At 56.3% G+C, this 24,193-nt stretch overlaps 1 protein-coding gene across 1 annotated transcript in view; it reads left to right on the top strand.

Annotated features, from left to right (window-relative positions):
• LOC140427150 (DAP3-binding cell death enhancer 1-like) overlaps nucleotides 1-23,438 on the top strand; it is a 48,868-nt gene extending 25,430 nt beyond the window's left edge. The window contains exons 4-13 of the mRNA XM_072512699.1: nucleotides 8,374-8,518; nucleotides 11,101-11,259; nucleotides 13,046-13,125; nucleotides 13,351-13,447; nucleotides 14,549-14,691; nucleotides 17,485-17,643; nucleotides 18,775-18,867; nucleotides 19,094-19,253; nucleotides 20,714-20,827; nucleotides 22,933-23,438. Coding sequence (XP_072368800.1) covers nucleotides 8,374-8,518; nucleotides 11,101-11,259; nucleotides 13,046-13,125; nucleotides 13,351-13,447; nucleotides 14,549-14,691; nucleotides 17,485-17,643; nucleotides 18,775-18,867; nucleotides 19,094-19,253; nucleotides 20,714-20,827; nucleotides 22,933-23,267 — 1,485 coding nt within the window. The 3' untranslated portion in view covers nucleotides 23,268-23,438. The remainder of the gene's footprint in view (nucleotides 1-8,373; nucleotides 8,519-11,100; nucleotides 11,260-13,045; nucleotides 13,126-13,350; nucleotides 13,448-14,548; nucleotides 14,692-17,484; nucleotides 17,644-18,774; nucleotides 18,868-19,093; nucleotides 19,254-20,713; nucleotides 20,828-22,932) is intronic.
• Nucleotides 23,439-24,193: the final 755 nt, after the last annotated feature.

Here is a 24,193-nt window from a genome sequence, read left to right as displayed (position 1 = left end):
CCCCGTCGCCCTCCCTCCCTCCCTCCCCCCGTCGCCCTCCCTCCCTCCCTCCCCCCGTCGCCCTCCCTCCCTCCCTCCCCCCCGTCGCCCTCCCTCCCTCCCTCCCCCCCCGTCGCCATCCCTCCCTCCCTCCCTCCCCCCGTCGCCCTCCCTCCCCCCGTCGCCCTCCCTCCCCCCGTCGCCCTCCCTCCCTCCCTCCCCCCGTCGCCCTCCCTCCCCCCGTCTCCCTCCCTCCCCCCGTCGCCCTCCCTCCCTCCCTCCCCCCGTCGCCCTCCCTCCCCCCGTCGCCCTCCCTCCCTCCCTCCCCCCGTCGCCCTCCCTCCCTCCCTCCCCCCGTCGCCCTCCCTCCCTCCCTCCCCCCGTCGCCCTCCCTCCCTCCCTCCCCCCGTCGCCCTCCCTCCCTCCCTCCCCCCGTCGCCCTCCCTCCCTCCCTCCCCCCGTCGCCCTCCCTCCCTCCCTCCCCCCGTCGCCCTCCCTCCCTCCCTCCCCCCGTCGCCCTCCCTCCCTCCCCCCGTCGCCCTCCCTCCCTCCCTCCCCCCATCGCCCTCCCTCCCCCCGTCACCCTCCCTCCCTCCCTCCCCCCGTCGCCCTCCCTCCCCCCGTCGCCCTCCCTCCCTCCCTCCCCCCGTCGCCCTCCCTCCCTCCCTCCCCCCGTCGCCCTCCCTCCCTCCCTCCCCCCGTCGCCCTCCCTCCCTCCCCCCGTCGCCCTCCCTCCCTCCCTCCCTCCCCCCGTCGCCCTCCCTCCCTCCCCCCGTCGCCCTCCCTCCCTCCCCCTGTCGCCCTCCCTCCCTCCCCCCGTCGCCCTCCCTCCCTCCCTCCCCCCGTCGCCCTCCCTCCCCCCGTCGCCCTCCCTCCCTCCCTCCCCCCGTCGCCCTCCCTCCCTCCCTCCCCCCGTCGCCCTCCCTCCCTCCCTCCCCCCGTCGCCCTCCCTCCCCCCGTCGCCCTCCCTCCCCCCGTCGCCCTCCCTCCCCCCGTCGCCCTCCCTCCCCCCGTCGCCCTCCCTCCCTCCCTCCCCCCCGTCGCCATCCCTCCCTCCCTCCCCCCGTCGCCCTCCCTCCCCCCGTCGCCCTCCCTCCCTCCCCCCGTCGCCCTCCCTCCCTCCCTCCCCCCGTCGCCCTCCCTCCCCCCGTCGCCCTCCCTCCCTCCCTCCCCCCGTCGCCCTCCCTCCCTCCCTCCCCCCGTCGCCCTCCCTCCCTCCCTCCCCCCGTCGCCCTCCCTCCCTCCCTCCCCCCGTCGCCCTCCCTCCCTCCCTCCCTCCCCCCGTCGCCCTCCCTCCCTCCCTCCCCCCGTCGCCCTCCCTCCCTCCCTCCCCCCGTCGCCCTCCCTCCCTCCCTCCCCCCGTCGCCCTCCCTCCCTCCCTCCCCCCGTCGCCCTCCCTCCCTCCCTCCCCCCGTCGCCCTCCCTCCCTCCCTCCCCCCGTCGCCCTCCCTCCCTCCCTCCCCCCGTCGCCCTCCCTCCCTCCCTCCCCCCGTCGCCCTCCCTCCCTCCCTCCCCCCGTCGCCCTCCCTCCCTCCCTCCCCCCGTCGCCCTCCCTCCCTCCCTCCCCCCGTCGCCCTCCCTCCCTCCCTCCCCCCGTCGCCCTCCCTCCCTCCCTCCCCCCGTCGCCCTCCCTCCCCCCGTCGCCCTCCCTCCCTCCCTCCCTCCCCCCGTCACCCTCCCTCCCTCCCTCCCCCCGTCGCCCTCCCTCCCTCCCTCCCCCCGTCGCCCTCCCTCCCTCCCTCCCCCCGTCGCCCTCCCTCCCTCCCTCCCCCCGTCGCCCTCCCTCCCTCCCTCCCCCCGTCGCCCTCCCTCCCTCCCTCCCCCCGTCGCCCTCCCTCCCTCCCTCCCCCCGTCGCCCTCCCTCCCTCCCTCCCCCCGTCGCCCTCCCTCCCCCCGTCGCCCTCCCTCCCTCCCTCCCCCCGTCGCCCGCCCTCCCCCCGTCGCCCGCCCTCCCTCCCTCCCCCCGTCGCCCGCCCTCCCTCCCTCCCCCCGTCGCCCTCCCTCCCTCCCTCCCCCCGTCGCCCTCCCTCCCTCCCTCCCCCCGTCGCCCTCCCTCCCTCCCTCCCCCCGTCGCCCTCCCTCCCTCCCTCCCCCCGTCGCCCTCCCTCCCTCCCTCCCCCCGTCGCCCTCCCTCCCTCCCTCCCTCCCTCCCCCCGTCTCCCTCCCTCCCTCCCCCCGTCGCCCTCCCTCCCTCCCTCCCTCCCCCCGTCGCCCTCCCTCCCTCCCCCCGTCGCCCTCCCTCCCTCCCCCCGTCGCCCTCCCTCCCTCCCTCCCCCCGTCGCCCTCCCTCCCTCCCTCCCCCCGTCGCCCTCCCTCCCTCCCTCCCCCCGTCGCCCTCCCTCCCTACCTCCCCCCGTCGCCCTCCCTCCCTCCCTCCCCCCGTCGCCCTCCCTCCCTCCCTCCCCCCGTCGCCCTCCCTCCCTCCCTCCCCCCGTCGCCCTCCCTCCCTCCCTCCCCCCGTCGCCCTCCCTCCCTCCCTCGCCCCGTCGCCCTCCCTCCCTCCCTCGCCCCGTCGCCCTCCCTCCCTCCCTCCCCCCGTCGCCCTCCCTCCCTCCCTCCCCCCGTCGCCCTCCCTCCCTCCCTCCCCCCGTCGCCCTCCCTCCCTCCCCCCGTCGCCCTCCCTCCCTCCCTCCCCCCGTCTCCCTCCCTCCCTCCCCCCGTCGCCCTCCCTCCCTCCCTCCCCCCGTCGCCCTCCCTCCCTCCCTCCCCCCGTCGCCCTCCCTCCCTCCCCCCGTCGCCCGCCCTCCCTCCCTCCCTCCCCCCGTCGCCCGCCCTCCCTCCCTCCCTCCCCCCGTCGCCCGCCCTCCCTCCCCTCCCCCCGTCGCCCGCCCTCCCTCCCTCCCTCCCCCCGTCGCCCGCCCTCCCTCCCCCCGTCGCCCGCCCTCCCTCCCTCCCTGCCCCCGTCTCCCTCCCCCCGTCGCCCGCCCTCCCTCCCTCCCTCCCCCCGTCGCCCGCCCTCCCTCCCTCCCTCCCCCCGTCGCCCGCCCTCCCTCCCTCCCCCCGTCGCCCGCCCTCCCTCCCTCCCTCCCCCCCGTCGCCCGCCCTCCCTCCCTCCCTCCCCCCGTCGCCCGCCCTCCCTCCCTCCCTCCCCCCGTCGCCCGCCCTCCCTCCCTCCCTCCCCCCGTCGCCCGCCCTCCCTCCCTCCCTCCCCCCGTCGCCCGCCCTCCCTCCCTCCCTCCCCCCGTCGCCCGCCCTCCCTCCCTCCCCCCGTCGCCCGCCCTCCCTCCCTCCCTCCCCCCGTCGCCCGCCCTCCCTCCCTCCCTCCCCCCGTCGCCCGCCCTCCCTCCCTCCCTCCCCCCGTCGCCCGCCCTCCCTCCCTCCCTCCCCCCGTCGCCCGCCCTCCCTCCCTCCCTCCCCCCGTCGCCCGCCCTCCCTCCCTCCCTCCCCCCGTCGCCCGCCCTCCCTCCCTCCCTCCCCCCGTCGCCCGCCCTCCCTCCCTCCCTCCCCCCGTCGCCCGCCCTCCCTCCCTCCCTCCCCCCGTCGCCCGCCCTCCCTCCCTCCCTCCCCCCGTCGCCCGCCCTCCCTCCCTCCCTCCCCCCGTCGCCCGCCCTCCCTCCCTCCCTCCCTCCCTCCCCCCGCCCTCCCTCCCTCCCTCCCCCCGTCGCCCGCCCTCCCTCCCTCCCTCCCCCCGTCGCCCGCCCTCCCTCCCTCCCTCCCCCCGTCGCCCGCCCTCCCTCCCTCCCTCCCCCCGTCGCCCGCCCTCCCTCCCCCCGTCGCCCGCCCTCCCTCCCTCCGTCGCCCGCCCTCCCTCCCTCCCTCCCCCCGTCGCCCGCCCTCCCTCCCTCCCTCCCCCCGTCGCCCGCCCTCCCTCCCCCCGTCGCCCGCCCTCCCTCCCTCCCTCCCCCCGTCGCCCGCCCTCCCTCCCTCCCTCCCCCCGTCGCCCGCCCCCCCTTCCCTCCCTCCCCCCGTCGCCCGCCCTCCCTCCCTCCCTTCCCCCCGTCGCCCGCCCTCCCTCCCTCCCTCCCCCCGTCGCCCGCCCTCCCTCCCTCCCTCCCCCCGTCGCCCGCCCTCCCTCCCTCCCTCCCCCCGTCGCCCGCCCTCCCTCCCTCCCTCCCCCCGTCGCCCGCCCTCCCTCCCTCCCTCCCCCCGTCGCCCGCCCTCCCTCCCTCCCTCCCCCCGTCGCCCGCCCTCCCTCCCTCCCTCCCCCCGTCGCCCGCCCTCCCTCCCTCCCTCCCCCCGTCGCCCGCCCTCCCTCCCTCCCTCCCCCCGTCGCCCGCCCTCCCTCCCTCCCTCCCCCCGTCGCCCGCCCTCCCTCCCTCCCCCCGTCGCCCGCCCTCCCTCCCTCCCTCCCCCCGTCGCCCGCCCTCCCTCCCTCCCTCCCCCCGTCGCCCGCCCTCCCTCCCTCCCTCCCCCCGTCGCCCGCCCTCCCTCCCTCCCTCCCCCCGTCGCCCGCCCTCCCTCCCTCCCTCCCCCCGTCGCCCGCCCTCCCTCCCTCCCTCCCCCCGTCGCCCTCCCTCCCTCCCTCCCCCCGTCGCCCGCCCTCCCTCCCTCCCTCCCCCCGTCGCCCGCCCTCCCTCCCTCCCTCCCCCCGTCGCCCGCCCTCCCTCCCTCCCTCCCCCCGTCGCCCGCCCTCCCTCCCCCCGTCGCCCGCCCTCCCTCCCTCCCTCCCCCCGTCGCCCGCCCTCCCTCCCTCCCTCCCCCCGTCGCCCGCCCTCCCTCCCTCCCTCCCCCCGTCGCCCGCCCTCCCTCCCTCCCTCCCCCCGTCGCCCGCCCTCCCTCCCTCCCTCCCCCCGTCGCCCGCCCTCCCTCCCTCCCTCCCCCCGTCGCCCGCCCTCCCTCCCTCCCTCCCCCCGTCGCCCGCCCTCCCTCCCTCCCTCCCTCCCCCCGTCGCCCGCCCTCCCGCCCTCCCTCCCTCCCTCCCCCCGTCGCCCGCCCTCCCTCCCTCCCTCCCTCCCCCCGTCGCCCGCCCTCCCTCCCTCCCCTCCCCCCGTCGCCCGCCCTCCCTCCCTCCCTCCCCCCGTCGCCCGCCCTCCCTCCCTCCCTCCCCCCGTCGCCCGCCCTCCCTCCCTCCCTCCCCCCGTCGCCCGCCCTCCCTCCCTCCCTCCCCCCGTCGCCCGCCCTCCCTCCCCCCCGTCGCCCGCCCTCCCTCCCTCCCTCCCCCCGTCGCCCGCCCTCCCTCCCTCCCTCCCCCCGTCGCCCGCCCTCCCTCCCTCCCTCCCCCCGTCACCCGCCCTCCCTCCCTCCCTCCCCCCGTCGCCCGCCCTCCCTCCCTCCCTCCCCCCGTCGCCCGCCCTCCCTCCCTCCCTCCCCCCGTCGCCCGCCCTCCCTCCCTCCCTCCCCCCGTCGCCCTCCCTCCCTCCCCCCGTCGCCCTCCCTCCCTCCCCCCGTCGCCCTCCCTCCCTCCCCCCGTCGCCCTCCCTCCCTCCCCCCGTCGCCCTCCCTCCCTCCCCCCGTCGCCCTCCCTCCCTCCCCCCGTCGCCCTCCCTCCCTCCCCCCGTCGCCCGCCCTCCCTCCCTCCCTCCGTCGCCCGCCCTCCCTCCCTCCCTCCCCCCGTCGCCCGCCCTCCCTCCCTCCCCCCGTCGCCCGCCCTCCCTCCCTCCCCCCGTCGCCCGCCCTCCCTCCCTCCCTCCCCCCGTCGCCCGCCCTCCCTCCCTCCCTCCCCCCGTCGCCCTCCCTCCCTCCCCCCGTCGCCCGCCCTCCCTCCCTCCCTCCCCCCGTCGCCCGCCCTCCCTCCCTCCCTCCCCCCGTCGCCCGCCCTCCCTCCCTCCCTCCCCCCGTCGCCCGCCCTCCCTCCCTCCCTCCCCCCGTCGCCCGCCCTCCCTCCCTCCCTCCCCCCGTCGCCCGCCCTCCCTCCCTCCCTCCCCCCGTCGCCCGCCCTCCCTCCCCCCGTCGCCCGCCCTCCCTCCCTCCCTCCCTCCCCCCGTCGCCCGCCCTCCCTCCCTCCCTCCCCCCGTCGCCCGCCCTCCCTCCCTCCCTCCCCCCGTCGCCCGCCCTCCCTCCCTCCCTCCCCCCGTCGCCCGCCCTCCCTCCCTCCCTCCCCCCGTCGCCCGCCCTCCCTCCCTCCCTCCCCCCGTCGCCCGCCCTCCCTCCCTCCCTCCCCCCGTCGCCCGCCCTCCCTCCCTCCCTCCCCCCGTCGCCCGCCCTCCCTCCCTCCCTCCCCCCGTCGCCCGCCCTCCCTCCCTCCCTCCCCCCGTCGCCCGCCCTCCCTCCCTCCCTCCCTCCCTCCCCCCGTCGCCCGCCCTCCCTCCCTCCCTCCCCCCGTCGCCCGCCCTCCCTCCCTCCCTCCCCCCGTCGCCCTCCCTCCCTCCCCCCGTCGCCCGCCCTCCCTCCCTCCCTCCCCCCGTCGCCCGCCCTCCCTCCCTCCCTCCCCCCGTCGCCCGCCCTCCCTCCCCCCGTCGCCCGCCCTCCCTCCCTCCCTCCCCCCGTCGCCCGCCCTCCCTCCCTCCCTCCCCCCGTCGCCCGCCCTCCCTCCCTCCCTCCCCCCGTCGCCCGCCCTCCGTCGCCCGCCCTCCCTCCCTCCCTCCCCCCGTCGCCCGCCCTCCCTCCCTCCCTCCCTCCCCCCGTCGCCCGCCCTCCCTCCCTCCCTCCCCCCGTCGCCCGCCGTCCCTCCCTCCCTCCCTCCCCCCGTCGCCCGCCCTCCCTCCCTCCCTCCCCCCGTCGCCCGCCCTCCCTCTCTCAGTCTCTCTCTTTCTCTCTGACTGTGTGTCTCTCCCTCTCTCACCCTGTCTCTCCCGCCATGTCCCTCCCTCTGCAGATTTATACTCCTCTTCATTCACCCATCCCTGTCACGTTTATGATTCATTATATGGTTATTTCCCATTTTGTTATTTTCTATTTTGTAATCTGTTGATCCTTGTCATGTTGGCGTCCCTCTTATCTGGGAGGCCTTTGACCACGCGCTTATTCATCATTCCTTTGTGACAAAGACTTCCTAATTGGCAAAGCTTTTTCTTGCTACATGTCATCCATACTCCATGAAGCATTCTGCAAATGAACACTTGACCACTTTCTTAACCCTAACCACATCACTCGTCTACAAACTACTCACTCGTGTTAAAAAAAAAAGCAACAGTCTTGAATCACATGAATTTAAACCAACCCCTAATCTGTTTTTCACGGAATTTGGGCATCTCTAGCAGTTCATGCCCATGCTTCACCCCCTTGAGAAAGTGCTGGTGAGTCTCCTTGACAACTGAGTGCTGGGCTATTTCACAGGTAAGGTGAGTCAGCCACATTGCTGTGGGTCTGGAATCACATGTAGGCCAGACCGGGTAAGGAAGGCAGATTGCCTTCTCTAAACGTCATTAGTGAACCAGATGGCTTTTTACAACAATCTGGTATTTTCACTGTCCCTATCACTGATGCTAGTTTTTTTTATTCCAGATTTATTTTATTAAATTTCCCAGCTGCCGTGATGGGATTTGAACTCGTGTCCTACAGTATTTACTCCAGGAGTCCAGATTACTTGTTTAGTAACACAGCAACTGTACTACCATACCCTAATCTTAATACTTCAGAATAGGGAACCTTCTAATATTTCTGTTAAATATTATTTCTGCCTTTCAGTAGCTAATGTCCTTGATTTTTATTAACATTCTAATAACTGGAAAATAACTGAGGAGAAACAGATTTAAGTTGAATGGCAGAGAGAAGGTGAGAATTTTTTAATATGTTGTAGGTTGTTGTGATCTGAAATGCGTAGCCTGAAAGGGTAGTGGAAGCAGGTTCAGTGGGAAGATAAAACATAGAAAAATACAGCACAGAACAGGCCCTTCGGCCCAGGATGTTGTGCTGAACCTTTGTCCGAAATTAATCATAGATTATCATAGAATTTACAGTGCAGAAGGAGGCCATTTGGCCCATCGAGTCTGCACCGGCTCTTGGAAAGAGCACCCTACCCAAGGTCAACACCTCCACCCTATCCCCATAACCTAGTAACCCCACCCTACACTAAGGGCAATTTTGGACACTAAGGGCAATTTATCATGGCCAATCCACCTAACCTGCACATCTTTGGACTGGTGGACAAGGTTAAGTCCAATTTGTAAAAGTGGGACAACGTGAAGGAAGTGAACCAATTGGTTTGTCTTTCTACAGCTCACAGATTTATAGCACCCTCCCATCAGGGAGCTGGGAGCTCCAACTCTCCCTATCCCCTGACATCGTGATCGCCGCCCCCCAATGCATCCTCTATCCTCCTGCCCCAGACCCCTGGTACCTACCTGAAGTACTGCAGTACCTCTCGTGGCCACTGCAGTGCTATGTCTGGAGGCTGACAGCTCTCCAAGGCAGGATTTCCACCCTGCTGAACAAAGTCCCACCTGCAGCCCATCAACACTCGATCGAGTGTAAAATTGAAGAGGGCCTGTCGGAGTGAGGGCTCGTCATCCTGGAAATTCAGGCCTTGGTTTTTGTACAAACTTTATGAACTGTACTTCCTCTCCTCTCCTATAGGGTGCTGCTGCTGTGGTGCTTTTACAGTTTGCAAGACACCTTCATCATCAGTTCTCTCAGCACGATGGTCCCCGGAAGAGTGATGGAGCCTCGCCTTTCTGCGTCCGTAGCATTGTTACCTCGACACTGGCACCAGCCAGAATCAGTAGGTTCACACTCTGCCTATTATTCACGAGTCCGAGCAAAGTAAATGTATCCAGAACGTACTGTCAAAAAGCTGAGTGCAGGAGCCCCTTTGCATCGTGCTATCTTTGGAAATTGTAAGGAGCCTTACAGAGAATGCTGTGCCCCTTAATTTTTACATAGAATTTACAGTGCAGAAGGAGGCCATTCGGCCCATCGAGTCTGCACCGGCTCTTGGAAAGAGCACCCTACCCAAGGTCAACACTTCCACCCTATCAACATAACCCAGTAACCCCACCCAACACTAAGGGCAATTTTGGACACTAAGGGCAATTTATCATGGCCAATCCACCTAACCTGCACATCTTTGGACTGTGGGAGGAAACCGGAGTACCCGGAGGAAACCCACGCACACACGGGGAGAACGTGCAGACTCCGCACAGACAGTGACCCAAGCCAGAATCGAACCTGGGACCATGGAGCTGTGAAGCAATTGTGCTAACCTCAATGCTACCGTGCTGCCCTTTTTTCTCTTGCCCTTCTTTGGGTCACTGGCTCATGCTAGGCTTAGGCTAAGTGCCAAGCTACCTTGCCCATCAATGTAGAATGAGTAATCGCAGGAAGATTGACCTGCTCTTGGAGAGTGCATCAGCACAGATTGCTTTTCATTCTCGAGGAGGCTCATAAGGCTGGCATTTATAATCCTCTTTGCTTCTTCCCTTCCTCCTTTGTGATCATTTAAATTGTAAATTGCTGATGTGGAGATGATGGTTGATAGTTACCACTTCACCAGCCAGTGTTAAATAGTTTTTCCCGATTTAATTTATGCATATCACTGATAATTGTGAGCACCCTTATCAGGTCTTCTTTTAGATTTTACCCTGACAGAAACAGAACGCAGTGCCTCTATTCTCTCCTCAATTAAATGTTTTGATCCCTGGGATCACCTCTGAATCCCTTCTATGGGCTGCCCAAGGCTTTGAATCCTGCCTGAAATAACCCAAAATTGGACTTGCAACAAGCTAATCAATGACCTGTCTTGGTTTTATTGTCTTAACTCTTGTCTTTTGTATCCCCTACCACATTTAAAAAAAACTTAGGATCCACATTCATGCATTTTGGATCAAGCGCCATCGGATGATGATCAGAAATAATCTGGACTGGGAGACCTGACTTGTTTCTCCTTCCCCTTCCCACTCTAGCTCTCCTTTACTACCCCAGAGGGCTGTGGACGTCAGTCGTTGAGTGTATTCAAGATCGAGATCGTTAGGGTTTTGGACACTTAAGAGAATTGGGGAGTATGGGGGCAGAGCAGGAAAGTGGAGTTGAGGTGGAGGATCTGCTGTGATCCTATTGAATGGCAGAGAGGGTTTGAGGACCGTTTGGTCTAATTTTCCTATTTTTAATTTTCTTATCTCCCAGCCAGGAGCCAGTTCAAGCACTCTTAACCACTAGAACGGGTTAGATCAGTTACCCCAAAGAGTAGCTCCAGGTTCTGCCATATCCCTGTATCTCAATGTCACATCAGCAGAGCAATGAAGCATTGTAGTTTGGAATCACTTAAATTCTATGGGAAAAGTATAACCCCATGTATTTGGGAAGTCTTGTGGTGCAGTGGGAATCGTTTGTAAGATCATAAGACATAGGAGCAGAATTAGGCCATCGAGTCTGCTCCACCATTCAATCATGGCTGATATTTTCTCATCCCCATTCTCCTGCCTTCTCCCCATAACCCCTGACCCCCTTTAATCAAGAACCTATCTATCTCTGTCTTAAAGACACTCAGTGATTTGGTCTCCACAGCCTTCTGCGGCAAAGAGTTCCACAGATTCACCACCCTCTGGCTGAAGAAATTCCTCCTCATCTCTGTTTTAAAAGATCGTCCCTTTTAGTCTGAGGCTGTAGCCTCGGGTTCTAGTTTTTCCTACTACTGGAAACACCCTCTCCACGAGCACTTTATCCAGGCCTCTCGGTATCCTGTAAGTTTCAATAAGATCCCCCCTCATCCTTCTAAACTCCACCGAGTACAGACCCAGAGTCCTCAACCGCACCTCATACGGCAAGCTCTTCATTCCAGGGATCATTCTTGTGAACCACCTCTGGACCCTTTCCTCTGGACCAGGAGCTCTGGTCCAAGTCTCAGTCCCAGTCTCAAGTCCCACTCCAGGGCTTGATGGCCATGGGCGGTGCATTCAGAACGTGGCCAAACAGGTTGATTGATCAGCCTGTAAATGCTTCCAATACTCCTGATGGCAGGTGGTGAGAGCAGGAATGTTTCCTGATCAATCATACTGCAGACGGTAACGGGAAAACACTGCAGTCCTTTGGTACGTCTAATGGGCCAAGCTAATAAAAGTCCATGGATGCCAATGCCCTCTTGGGGCATGGTGCCTGGAGGAGAAAACCAATGCATTACCACTAGGTAATGGCACTGACGGACCCTACTGGCAGACATTCATCATTTGTTGTTCATTTAAATTCAGGTTTTGTAGCTCAATTATCAACAATACTGCCACATCAATGTTTCTTCTGCAGTTTAAGAGGCCTTGTTCTTTCCCGAGTTAATCTCTCTCTAACCGTTGTTTTATTTGCTTTGCGTGCTAGAGTTCAGCCGGTGCATTTTGCCTCAGTGTGAGACTCCGCACTTGAGCAGTAACTCAACAGACCAGCCTTCCGTGTCAACCAGATCATCCAGTCTTGCAAATGTCAACATTGTATATTCAAGGACTGAACAGCAGGAACTAGATGAAAGCATTGAGCAAGGTACGAGTCACAAACAATTCTCTTCAGGATGCTGCAAGATTTTTTTTCATTTTAATCCATTCACAGGATGTGGACGTTGCTGACAAAGCCGGCATTTATTACTTGGATTATCCATGCCTTCCTTTTTAAACAATGGTATGACATTCGCAGTCCTCCAGCATCATTCCTGTAGCGACTCATATGGAACCATAGAATTTACAGTGCAGAAGGAGGCCATTCAGCCCATCGAGTCTGCACCGGCTCTTGGAAAGAGCACCCTATCCAAGCCCACACCTCCACCCTATCCCCATAACCCAGTAACCCCACCCAACACTAAGGGCAATTTTGGACACGAAGGGCAATTTATCATGGCCAATCCACCTAACCTGAACATCTTTGGACTGTGGGAGGAAACCAGAGCACCCGGAGGAAACCCACGCACACACGGGGAGAACGTGCAGACTCCGCACAGACAGTGACTCAAGCCGGGAATCGAACCTGGTACCCTGGAGCTGTGAAGCAATTGTGCTAACCACTGTGCTGCCGTGCTGCCCCGATTGGGAAATGATGGCCAGCACCTCCGCGGAATCTTCCCTTGCTTCTCTTAGCAGCCCAAGATACATTTCATCCGGATCTGTGCTTAAAAAAAAATTAAATTTCCCCACTATGTTTCTCATCTGATATTTCACACTCATTCTTAACTACAAAGTCTGATTTAGCCCTCTCTATGAAAACAGGCGCAAAAGATGAAGACCGATGCTCATGTCTTTTACCTCCACATATATATACAATATAGAATATAGAACATTACAGCACAGTACAGGCCCTTCGGCCCTCGATGTTGCGGCGACATTGCTCACTGGTCTGTGAAACCAATCTAAAGCCCATCTACACGATTCCCTTATCATCCATATGTTTATCCAATGACCATTTAAATGCCCTTAATGTTGGCGAGTCCACTACTGTTGCAGGCAGGGCACTCCACGCCCTTATTACTCTGAGTAAAGAACCTACCTCTGACATCTGTCCTATATCTATCTCCCCTCAATTTAAAGCTATGTCCCCACGTGCTTGCCATCACCATCAAGGAAAACGGCTCTCACTGTCCACCCTATCCAATCCTCTGATCATCTTGTATGCCTCAATTAAGTCACCTCTTAACCTTCTTCTCTCTAATGAAAACAGCCTCAAGTCCCTCAGCCTTTCCTTATAAGATCTTCCCTCCATACCAGGCAACATTCTGGTAAATCTCCTCTGCACCCTTTCCAATGCTTCCACATCCTTCCTATAATGCGGCGACCAGAATTGCACGCAATACTCCAAATGCGGCCGATATGATACTATTTGCAAAGAACATCAAGGGCCAGCACGGTGGTGAAGTGGTTAGCACTGCTGCCTACAGCGCTGAGGTCCCGGGTTCGATCCCTGGTCACTGTCCGCGTGCAGTTTGCACATTCACCCCATGTTTGCGTGGGTCTCACTCCCCACAACCCAAAGATCGGCAGGGTATGTGGATTGGCCACACTAAATTGCCCCTTAATTGGAAAAAAAATGATTGGGTACTCTAAATTTTAAAGAAAAGAAAAACATAGAAAATCGAAGCAAGAGTAGGCCATTCGGCCCTTCGAGCCTGCTCTGCCATTTGGTCTCTAATTGGTCTTACCCTTTCCTTAATTATCCTCCTCTTTTAAGTATTTACGAAACCTTTTAGGAAGCTGATTGTAGCTGTGGCAACATTTTCTATTTAATTCCACAGTACCTTGTATGGCAGTACATTTCTAGTGTGTGTGTTCATTGTGTCTTGCAGATGAGCTACTGTTTGTAAAAGGAATACACTGCTCAGAATGTGGTCTGCCAGATGGAAATGGCCGGCAAGGAGCCCTCCAGGTAACCAGGCTCTCCCCCCCACCCCACCCCCCCCACCACCACCACCACCACCACCCCCCCCCCACTACCAGAACTTAAGCGGGGAAATCCAGTGGTTTCACGAGCAATTTTGTTCCATATGTATGCCATGTGTTCCTGGGAGTGCATTGAGCCGTACTTTAAGAAGAATCGCTGCGATTGTTCTGTGTTGATTATTAAATACTGTTATCCTGTCTGTTGATATAGAGAGAAGAAATCAGTCCAGAAGAAATTTTAAACCGAGCCACCTCCAATTTGAGGGGAGCTGCAGAGTCCAGCATTTCTTCCATTTTAAATGTTATTGGTAAGAGATGTTACTGATGAGAATCCTCTCTTTCTCCGAATTTGCTCATCGGGCATATATTGAACTGGATTGCTCATCCAAAGGACCATACGTAATAATAATGATCTTTATTAGTGTCACAAGTAGGCTTACAGTAACACTGCAGTGAACTTACTGTGAAAATCCCCTTGTCGCCACACTCTGACGTCTGTTCGGGTGGGTCCAACAACACTGTGGGTGTACCTTCGTCTCACAGCCTGTGGAGGTTCAAGAAAGCGGCCCACCACCACCTCGAGGCAGCTGGAGGGTGAGCGACACCCTCATCCCACTGAGAGTGTCCAAACCTCTGTCTAAGTAATGAGGGTTGACTGGCCACCCAGCCAATGGAGGTAATTACAGGCAAACCAGATCCTCTTCTCACCTAATGACCACATCACTGTGTCTCCTGTAAGTGCAGGATGGCCACCGATACCTATCTGCACATGTCTGTGCAATGAGCTTCCTCATGGCGGTTCCACCAGCGATAAAAACATAAAGTTGGGGCATTTCACACTAAGCATTTTTGCAGGTTTTTTTTTATTAGTCTGTGTCAGCGCTCTGGTTGATATCCAAAAATTAGTGTGGCATTTGAGTCTCCAGTTGATTTCTCAGGTCTACGTTACTTGAAATTAGCAGAACACTAATAAAAATTAAAACTGAGCACAATGCAAATGAAACAAGCAAAAGGAAAAAGCATAAAATACAGAAAGAATAACCTACATGATCGCGAATGAACCCTGTTGCACTTTGCACCCATAACAATGGTGGTATGTATGTAACCGGCTGCATGCTGCTCCCTACAAAGATGGCGGTACATATGCAGCTGTCTGCATATTGCCCCCTATAAAGATGGCAGCTGCTAAGCTGGGCCTACCATCAGGATGTAAATATGTTTGCACAGATTTGGCAGTAAATGCAGCCGAACCATATATAGACCAAGTCAAAATCACTAATTACTGTTAGAATGGGGACTTTAATTAAAATGTTCACCTTGATATACTTACTTTGCCTTTCCAAAGCTTCTATATCTCTTGCAATCTGTGCTCCATTGATCTTCCTGTCTGTTAAATCTCTCCTGTGCAGGGCTGGAAAACATAAAAGCCAAAGACTATGACATGGCCTTCTCCTGTTTAATGATAGCAGCCAGCCAAGGCTACAGCAAGGCTCAGTACAATGTTGGTGTTTGCTATGAACTGGGGAGAGGTACTATCAAAGACATAGAGAAGGTAGGAATCTGAGAAAAAGAAAAGAAAGACTTGCATTTATATACTTGCCGTGTGTTCACTTCCTTCCCTGCCAGGACAGCATGCCCTAGGCCAGGAGGTTAGAGATTTGAGTCTCACTGCGAGACCCGAGCACATGATCGAGATGGAGATTCCTGCTCCGTACTGAGGGAGTAATGCATGCTAGTAGGCGTTTATCTTTCAGATAGACACTGTCTAAATCAGGACGTCAGTAGTTGAGGTGGATGTTAAAGATCCCATGGCATTGCTTGAAGAATACACAGGGAGTTTCCCCCACTGTCCTGGCCAACATTCCTCACTCAAACGGCTACAGTTTAGCGGTTATTTTGGACTGAGGTCCAATCTCACCACATCAACAGAGAAGAAACCCTGCTCCCACCCAGTTTGGTCTACGTGTTTTATTTACATATTTGTTCATGGGATGTGGGTGTCACTGACCTTAGCAGCATTTATTGCCCAACCACATTGCAGTCGGTCTGGGGTCACATAGGGGCAGACTGGTTCAGAGCAGTTTCCTTTCCTAAAGGATATTAGTGAATTAAATGAGTTTCTAACGACCATTGGTAGTTTAATTTACAGATACAGGTCGAGCCGCTGAGGGCCGGTTTAGCTCACTTGGCTGGAAGGCTGGTTTGTGGTGCAGAGCGAGGCCAGCAGCGAGGGTTCAATTCCCATACCGGCTGAGGTTATTCACGAAGGCCCCGCCTTCTCCACCTTGCCCCTCTCCGTCATTCAGCTCTCCTCCTCAAAGGGAAAAGCTGCCAATGGCCATCTGGGACTGTGGCCACTTTACCTTTACAGGTAGAGTACCTCAGATCCTGAAAACCTGCGGTATCTGAATTCCCGTGCTCCAGCAACCGCACCCAGCCCAGCTCGGAAAGTTCAGGGAGTGCTATCAGCTTCGCGTGCCTGACATTTCCTGTGCTCAAGTGAACCTTTACCCCACCTGACCCAAGTGCCGATGTGGCAGGGACGGTTGAACTCATCCAGGCGAACAAAGGACTCTTACAGAATTATTTTTTTATTCAGTCGTGGGACGTGGGTGTCGCTGGCTGGGCCAGCATTTATTGCCCATCCCTAATTGCCCTCAACGAGCCAACCACATTGCTGTGGGTCACATGTAGGCCAGACCAGGTAAGGATGGCAGATTTCCTTCCCTAAAGGACATTAGTGAACCAGATGGGTTTTTATGCCAATTGGCAATGGCTTCATGGTCACCATGAAGACTTTTCATCCCAGATTTTTATTGAATTCAAATTTTGCCATCTGCAGTGGTTGGATTTGAACCCGGGTTCCCAGAGTATTACCCTGGGTTTCTGGTTTACTAGTCCAGTGACAATACCACGATGCCACCGCCTCCCCAATCCAATGAGGCAGAATATTTAGCTATTTTTTAAAAATAAATTGAGAGTACCAATTATTTTTTTCAATTAAGGGCCAATTTAGCGTGGCAAATCCACCTAAACTGCACATCTTTGGGTTTTGGGGGCGAAACCCACACAGATACGGGGAGAATGTGCAAACTCCACATGGACAGTGACCCGGGGCCGGGATCGAACCTGGGTCCTCAGCACCATAGGCACCAGTGCTAACCACTGCGCCACCGTGCTGCACCTAAAATATTTAGCAATGTATTATCCTTGGGATCAGGATATTTGTCGATTCTTGCTACAGTACCAAGTACCTGTATTGAGTTTTGATGCCACTAAGGCTTCCCAAATACAAGTTTCAATTCACCAACATTTCCCAGAAGTCTGAAGATCCATGGGCACTGGTTGCTTTCTTGACCCAAGCCAGTTCAAAGAGAGTTATTAAACAGCACCGTACAATCTCGCATGAATAAAATCCAAATTGTGTTCTGTCAGAGCTGCGGGATATTTCTAACATCATTTCAGTTTGATTGATCTTTCCTTGTTTTAAACTCCCCACTGACGTGGGAGAGGAACACAAGTGTTATTGAACCCATGTGTGAGAAGCGAATTAACACCAGAATTGACATGACCGTTAACCCAAAGTGCTTTGCAATCACATCAGTTGGTTTTCCTGCAATCCCTACTGACCCAATTAAGACATTCCAATTTGAATTGAGGCGTTTAGATTTTTTTCCGAAATCCAACAGAGACTCAAGGCCAGAGGTTTCCAGATTGGAGATGCGCTACTTGTACTATTTCAGATTTATGTAATTACCTGATTTTAAATTGTCCGGCTGCCCGAGTGGGGGGTGGGTGGGGGGGGCTCCTACTCGCGTCTTTAGATTATTAGTCCAGCAACTTGGGCACAGTGCCAATGTTCCTATAACGACAGCAATATAATTGACTCTTGAACAACTTCCTGAAATGGTCCAGCAGCCACTCCATTATTGCCACCAGTTTCTCAAGGGTAATTAAGGATGAGCAATATGTGCTTACGCCCATATCTCATGAATGAATAATTTTTTTTTAAATCTTCAATCTCGTCACTGTGGAATATGCAGGTACTTAAAGTGCCGCACGTTTGCCTACACAAGTGAGTGTAACAGCACCACCTTTTCAAAGGATGTTGGGGATGAGCAACAAATGCTGGCCTTGCCGGCGACACTCGCATCCCATGAAATAATTTAAATTAATACAAGCAGTAACCCCATTCCCACAAACCATGTTCACGTAGGGTACAAAATGCTGAAGTCACCCGTGTATTGTTTTCGTGTCTTTTGTGTTTTAAGAGTAAGGCAATGTCTCAGATGTTGTTACGATATTGTAACCCAGTCCAATCCCATTCACTTTCCTCCCCTCCCAGGCTGCTTTGTATTACAGTCGCGCTGCTGCCCAAGGACACAACATGGCCCAGTTCCATTGGGCCAAGTACCTCTTGCACGTAAAGCCAGGAAGGACGATCGGAGATACCCAGGAAGCCATACAGCAGTTGGAAAAGGCAGCCAAATCCGGAATTAAAGAGGCAAGAGATCGTATTTCTTTTTTTTTAACGTTGCACGTGTACAAAATAGTTCCGGTAAGATGCTAACTCCCTTCAAGAGAGCTGCATAAATTTTTTTTAAAAAAATAAATTTAGAGTACCCAATTATTTTTCTTGTTTTTCCAATTATGGGGCAATTTAGCGTGGCCAACCCACCTAACCTACACATCTTTGGGTTGTGGGGGTGAAACCCACACAGACACGGGGAGAATGTGCAGACTCCACACGGACAGTGACCCAGGGCCGGGATTCGAACCCGGGTCCTCCGTGCCGTAGGCTGCAGTGCTAGCCACTACGCCACCGTGCTGCCCCGAGCTGCATGAATTTGAAAAGTCATGTCTTCTGTTTTCTGAGGAAGCTCTTGTGGAGCATAAACACTGGCATAGACCTATAGGGCCAAATAGTCTATGGCTGCGCTGTTAAACGCCCATGTAATTGTATTCTCTTGTCCCTATTCTCCTTTCGCAAAGGGACTGAGGCTGTATTGAACTGCAAAGCAGTTTCACTCATTCTTCCCTCTGGATTACTGCCGGCAAGATATCTGACTACTACAGTCCAGCCTAATCTATCCTCATGTGACATTCCTAGTTCGAGACACTGGTAAACAATCGTTCAACCTCCTTGCCTGTTGCCTTCCTCAGAGAGATCCCTCACCCACAGCACCCCAGACACAAAACAATGTCTAGGCTGGCACTCCTAGGACAGCATTGAGAGAGAAGCTACCTTCCCATCCGAAAGATGTGAAACCAGGGCCTTCTCTGCCCCCACACATGTACATAAACGACCCCATTTTAAAATGAACATGAGAGATATCCCAGTGTTCAGACCTAATGCAACATCGCCTGTAACAGATGACCTGGTCATTATCGCATTGCTGTTTGTGTGCTTGCTCTGAACACCTGCCAGCTTCCTACAACAGTGACTGCATTTCAAAAGTACTTCCTCGGCTATAACATGCTTTGGAATGTCCTGAGGTTGTGAAAGGTGCTATAGAAATGCAAGTTCCCTCTCCTGACGTGCCAGAGAAAACAAAGCACAAAGTGGAAGGAGGGAGGTGGGGAAGGAATGATCTCTGTGAAAGCACTGTTCCAATATGTCCTCTCGCTGTTCCAGGCCCAAGCGTACCTCGGTGTGTTCTTTACAAAAGAACCTCACCAAGATCTGGAGCGAGCTGCCAGGTACCTGACAATGGCATCGGCAAGTGGGGTAAGTTGTTCTGTGCTTCTAATGACTTTTAAAAGCCCGTAACCCTGGACATTCTTCATTTTCTGACACGGTGCAAAGAACTTTGTTTGATTGAAATGTTTACGTAGATTAACAAAATGTCTGCTAAGTTTTCCATGCTAACTAAGCTCCATGGCAAACGTGGTGTTTGATGGGATGGGCTGCAGCTGAGATGTGCAGTGTGAAAGTTGTTAATTGTCTGTTGCAGGATCCTGCGAGTCAGTACTACCTGGGGATTTGTTACCAGAAGGGTTGGGGAGTGCAGAAGGACTTTCAGAGAGCCGTCGAGCTGTACCAGAAGGCTGCAAGCTGTGAACACGCTGATGCACAGTGTGCTCTGGGAGTGTTCCACCAGCAAGGACTGGGAGGTACTGGACTATCAGAGGCGGGTGTTCAAATCTTCATTGAGGTAGGGAGACATTGTGGGTAGCACAGTGGTTAGCACTGTTGCTTCACAGCTCCAGGGTCCCGAGTTTGATTCCCGCTTGGGTCACTGTCTGTGCGGAGTCTGCACCTTCTCCCCGTGTCTGAGTGAGTTTCCTCCGGGTGCTCCGGTTTCCTCCCACAAGTCCCGAAAGACGTGCTGTTAGGTAATTTGGACACTCTGAATTCTCCCTCTGTGTACCCAAACACGTGCCGGAATGTGGCAACTAGGGGATTTTCACAGTAACTTCATTGCAGTCTTAATGTAAGCCTACTTGCGACAATAATAAAGATTATTATTAAATTAGGGGAGCCAGGATCCCAGCAAATCAGAAATCCTGAGAGAAAACGAGACTTGAGTCTACATATTTCAAATCCTCCACCACAAACATCCTTGACTTGAGCACAGTAATATTTTAACATTATTTACTATAAATTGTCAACCTGTTATTTCTGCTTTCACCCATCTTGAGTTATAATACTGCGAATATGTCACTGAGTGAATCTCCTGCTAAAACTGCCAATCACCGTAACTCGATATTCTCTGGTTACTGATCCTGCTGCCACTGCAAACAGCTACTCGTCATTTAATCTGTTGAAACCCTCATTGTTTTCAACATCTCCATTAAATGTCCCCTTAACCTTGTCTGCTTGGAGGTTAGTGCCGGATTTGCCTACATACCGGCAGCTCCGGTGGGATATCAAGGAATAAATCAACTTCCCTGTCCTTTTGACCCAGCCTTTCTCCCTCAGCATCAGCCATTGGAGACAGTGGGCTGATTTAGCACAGGGCTAAATCGCTGGCTTTGAAAGCAGACCAAGGCAGGCCAGCAGTCCGGTTTAATTCCCGTACCAGCCTCCCCGAACAGGCACCGGAATGTGGCGACTAGGGGCTTTTCACAGTAACTTAATTTGAAGCCTACTTGTGACAATAAGTGATTTTCATTTTCATTTCATTTCAGTGGTGTAGTAGTAATGTGACAGGACTAGTAATCCAGAGGCCCAGGCTAATGCTCGGGGTACCGGGCTCAAATCCCACCACAGCAGCTAGTGGAATTTAAATTCAATCAATTTGTTTAAAGTCTGGAATTGGCCATGGTGGCCATGAAGCTATCATCGATTGTGGTTAAAAACCCATCTAGTTTTGTTCCCTAATGCCCTTTAGGGCAGAAAATCTGCCATCCTTACCCGGTCTAGCCACAGCAATGTGGTTGACTGCCCTCCGAAATAGCCTCGCAAATCTTGGGCAATTAGGGATGGGCAACAAATGCTGCCTTTGCCAGCGACACCCACAAACCAGCAAAGGATTTTTTTAAAACGCGTGGCTTTAGTGTAGGATTTCTGTAGCAGTTCCCCTTACACCAGAACAAGCTAATGCAGCAATCTCTTGTCACCCTCTCCTCAGGCCTCCCAGTGAGCTTTTCGAAAGCTATCGAGTTGTATCGGAGTGCAGCCCTCGCGGGTAGTGCCCAGGCTGTGCATAACATGCAGCTCTTGATGAAAGGTCTCCAAATCAAAGGTAAATGATGGCCATTAGATTCCAGCCCAAGATCTGGAGGTGGTGTAGATGCGAGCCGTGGCTTCTGCCGAGCCAGGCTATTTAACTCTGGGAAGCTTAAAGTGGAGGAAGAATGGGGAAAAGCAGCAGTAAATTAAGTAGGAAGTAAAAGGATCGGTGTGCTGGGTGGTAATACCTTCAGGATTTCTGTAATGATTGCAGCCCACCCGTTTTCCACACCATTGGGATTGTTTCCGGGAATGTTGGAGCAGTAGCGGTTACTGGTGAGAGTGTCAGGGCAAGGGAACCGAGCCTTGGTGCTCCTATGGTTGAATTTAGAGGGTAAATGATCCAGTGTCAATTCACAGATTGAGGGAGTGGTTATTTTAGCTGTGATGTTTATGCTTCTCAGCGCACCGTCTTCCTGTAAACGCAGCAGAGACTGCCCTGCAAGAGTGGGGCTCCCGAGTCTCACCGAGCGATGCTTCACACCGAGTTGTCCACCGTGGCGCAAACTGTCATCTTAAAGACGAACGGTGCCAATGCCAGTGAATGATTTATGCAGTGCAACTGGCCTTCAACGTTACTCGTGAGCGCAAACCAGAATTGCACAGCATCGAAAAGGGTGAAATCTTTAATCAGGGCCCAGATTATTAGACTGGTACTTCCCATACCAGATGCAGACTGGTTTTCTGGTTCAGATTTCCAGCTATTCACCATTTTTTCCTTTTCGTTTCCCCTCTCTTTGCTCTCCATCCTAGAATCCTTCGGGATCTCTGTGTTCCTCCAATTCTCGCCTTTTGCATTATTCTCCGTTTTAATCACTGCACCATTGGCGACCATCCCTTCAGCTGCTTAGGCCCGAAGCTCTGGAATTCCCTTCCTAGGTGCCTCCATCTTTCTGCCACTCTCCTTCCTCAGTCAAGACACTCCGTGAAATCCACCTCTTTCACCAGGCTTTTGGTCATCTGGCTGAATACCCCCTGATGTAGCTCTGTCAGATTGCTTGGTTACACTCCTGTGGCAGTCCCTTCAGACATTTTGCTACATTAAAAGGTGCTTTATAAATACAAGTTGCTGTTGTATTAAACTTTAATTTTTTTTTAAAAGCACAAATGTGAAACACTGCAGACCAGAAATTGCTAGAAATAGTCCATAGAAGCCATAGAATTCATACATTGCAAAGGAGGCCGTTCGGCCAGTCGAGTCTACGAAGATCACCCTACCGAGACCCACACTCCCGCCCTATCCCCATAACCCCACCTAACCTGCACAACTTTAGGACTCTTAAGGGGCAGTTTAGCAGGTCAGACAGCATCTGTAGAGAGAGAAACAGTGTTAACATTTCAGTCTGATAAAGGGTCATCATTAACTCTGTTTCTCTCCACAGCTGCTGCCTGACCTGAATATTTCCAGAATTTTCTGTTTTTATGATATAAAGAAACATAGTCTTCATTTGCACTTTTTACGTAAAGTTTACTGTTAATGCTCAGTGGCGCAGTAGTTAGCACTTCTGCTTCGCGGTGCCAAGGACCAAGGTTCGACCTCGGCCCAGGGTCACTGTCCGTGTGGCATTTGCACATTCTCCCCGTGTCTGTGTGGGTCTCACCCTCACAACCCAAAAGATGTGCAGAGTAGGTAGAGTGACCATGCTAAATTGCCCCTTAATTGGAAAAAATATATAATTGGGTACTCTAAATCTTAAAAAGAAAGTTTGGTCCGTGCTCCACAGGAGCCTCCTGCACCCCTCTTTATCTAACTGTATCAGCACAACCTTCTATCCCTCTCTCTCATGTGTTTATCTACCTACTTTTAAATGCATCTTTGCTGTTCCCTCAACTGCTCCCTGTGGGACCAAGTTCCACATTCTAACTGGTGTCCCATTAAGGAAATCTGTCTAGAAACACGCAGAGACATCCCCAAGCACGTTACAGTGGAATTTCAGGGGTGTCAGGGGTGGGAGCAGATCATGTGAGGGAGGTTAGCTGAGGTAACAAGATGTGGTGATAAACGGGAGGATTTTGAAGTAGGACGGACAAGTCGAGGGGCCGGGGATTTTGAGAGTTCCAGCAAGTGCGGCTGAGGTTACTGAATTGGTTGTTAACTGTAATTGTTTTTTTACTCAGGACATTTCAGCTTCTCCGGTGAACATACCTTCCTGAGGTCTGTGATGTCCTCCCCTTGTCTCCACTCCCTGGGCAGACCCAGGCTGCCAATCCCTCACCAGGACCCGAGTGAAGTCGACAAAGACTGGGGAGGTCGCCACCTGCCAATGGGACTGGCTTCATCTTTACCGCACTCACGGAGCACGGGCAACCTCTGGGCCTCACCCCTTAGCAATGAGAACCTCGTGGCCAGGGCCGAGCTACTGGGATCGGTGAGCGTCACCTGTCTGGATCACCGCTCAGAACCCACGCCCAAGCGTCTCACCTTCCGCAGCAGCATCCCGGGAGTCGGCTGATTTGCGTGGAGAGAGGCCTCAAACCGAAGCCGAGACATCCCCCTGCTCAATACTCTGTGACTGGATGGCTGCCATGCCGTGAGGATTCTAACGTACCTCGCTCACGCCGAATGGATACTCCGCTTGCCACCAGAGACTGCACTGACTATCATTAAAGTAAATCATAGCCAACTGAGTTGGAGGGATTTCTGGAACAAACCTTGTTCATTCTGCCGCGCACTGTGCCAATGACTGCTGCTATAAAACACTGGCCCACCGCAGACTGGCACACACTGACAGACAAAGTGGCTCTCTCCACAGACATTTACAGCACATACGGAGATCGTTTAGTCCATTGTACGGCTGCCTGCTCTTTGAGAGTGCAATCAAAAATCTAACTCCACCTTGAATAAATTCAGAGTTCCGGCCCCTTCTGCTATCCGGGGAAGAGAATTCCGCACACTAATGGCCCAGTGAGTGAAAAGATTCCCCCTCCTCTCCATCTCGAATGGGAGCTCCCTTATTTTGAAACGTGGCCCCCGGTTCTAGATTGCACCCCCCCCCCCCCCCCCCCCCAGGGGAAAACAGCATCTCGGTGTCAGCCCTGTCAGATCCCCTTCGAATCTTAGCTTAAGATGACGAAGGGTGGAAGCACAAACTCCAGCATTGGCCTGTTGGGCTGAATGACCTGTTCCTTGTACACACAATGTAATCTTTAATGACTTTAGGTTGCAGGTTGAATGGGTGATGGCAATAATGAACCTTTCTCCCTGCTCGCTGGGAGCACCATTAATTTTGGAAGATGTCGTAGAATCTCCAGTGCAGATGGAGGCCATTCAGCCCATCGAGTCTTCACCAACCCTCTGAAAGAGCACCCCTTCTCCTTCCCCATTCTTGTAATCCCATCTGGACTTTGGACACTAAGGGTAATTTAACATGGCCAAGCC

Source organism: Scyliorhinus torazame, chromosome 7 (genome assembly GCF_047496885.1).
Source record: "Scyliorhinus torazame isolate Kashiwa2021f chromosome 7, sScyTor2.1, whole genome shotgun sequence".
NCBI lineage: Eukaryota > Metazoa > Chordata > Chondrichthyes > Carcharhiniformes > Scyliorhinidae > Scyliorhinus > Scyliorhinus torazame.
This window is presented reverse-complemented; position numbering and strand designations above follow the sequence as displayed.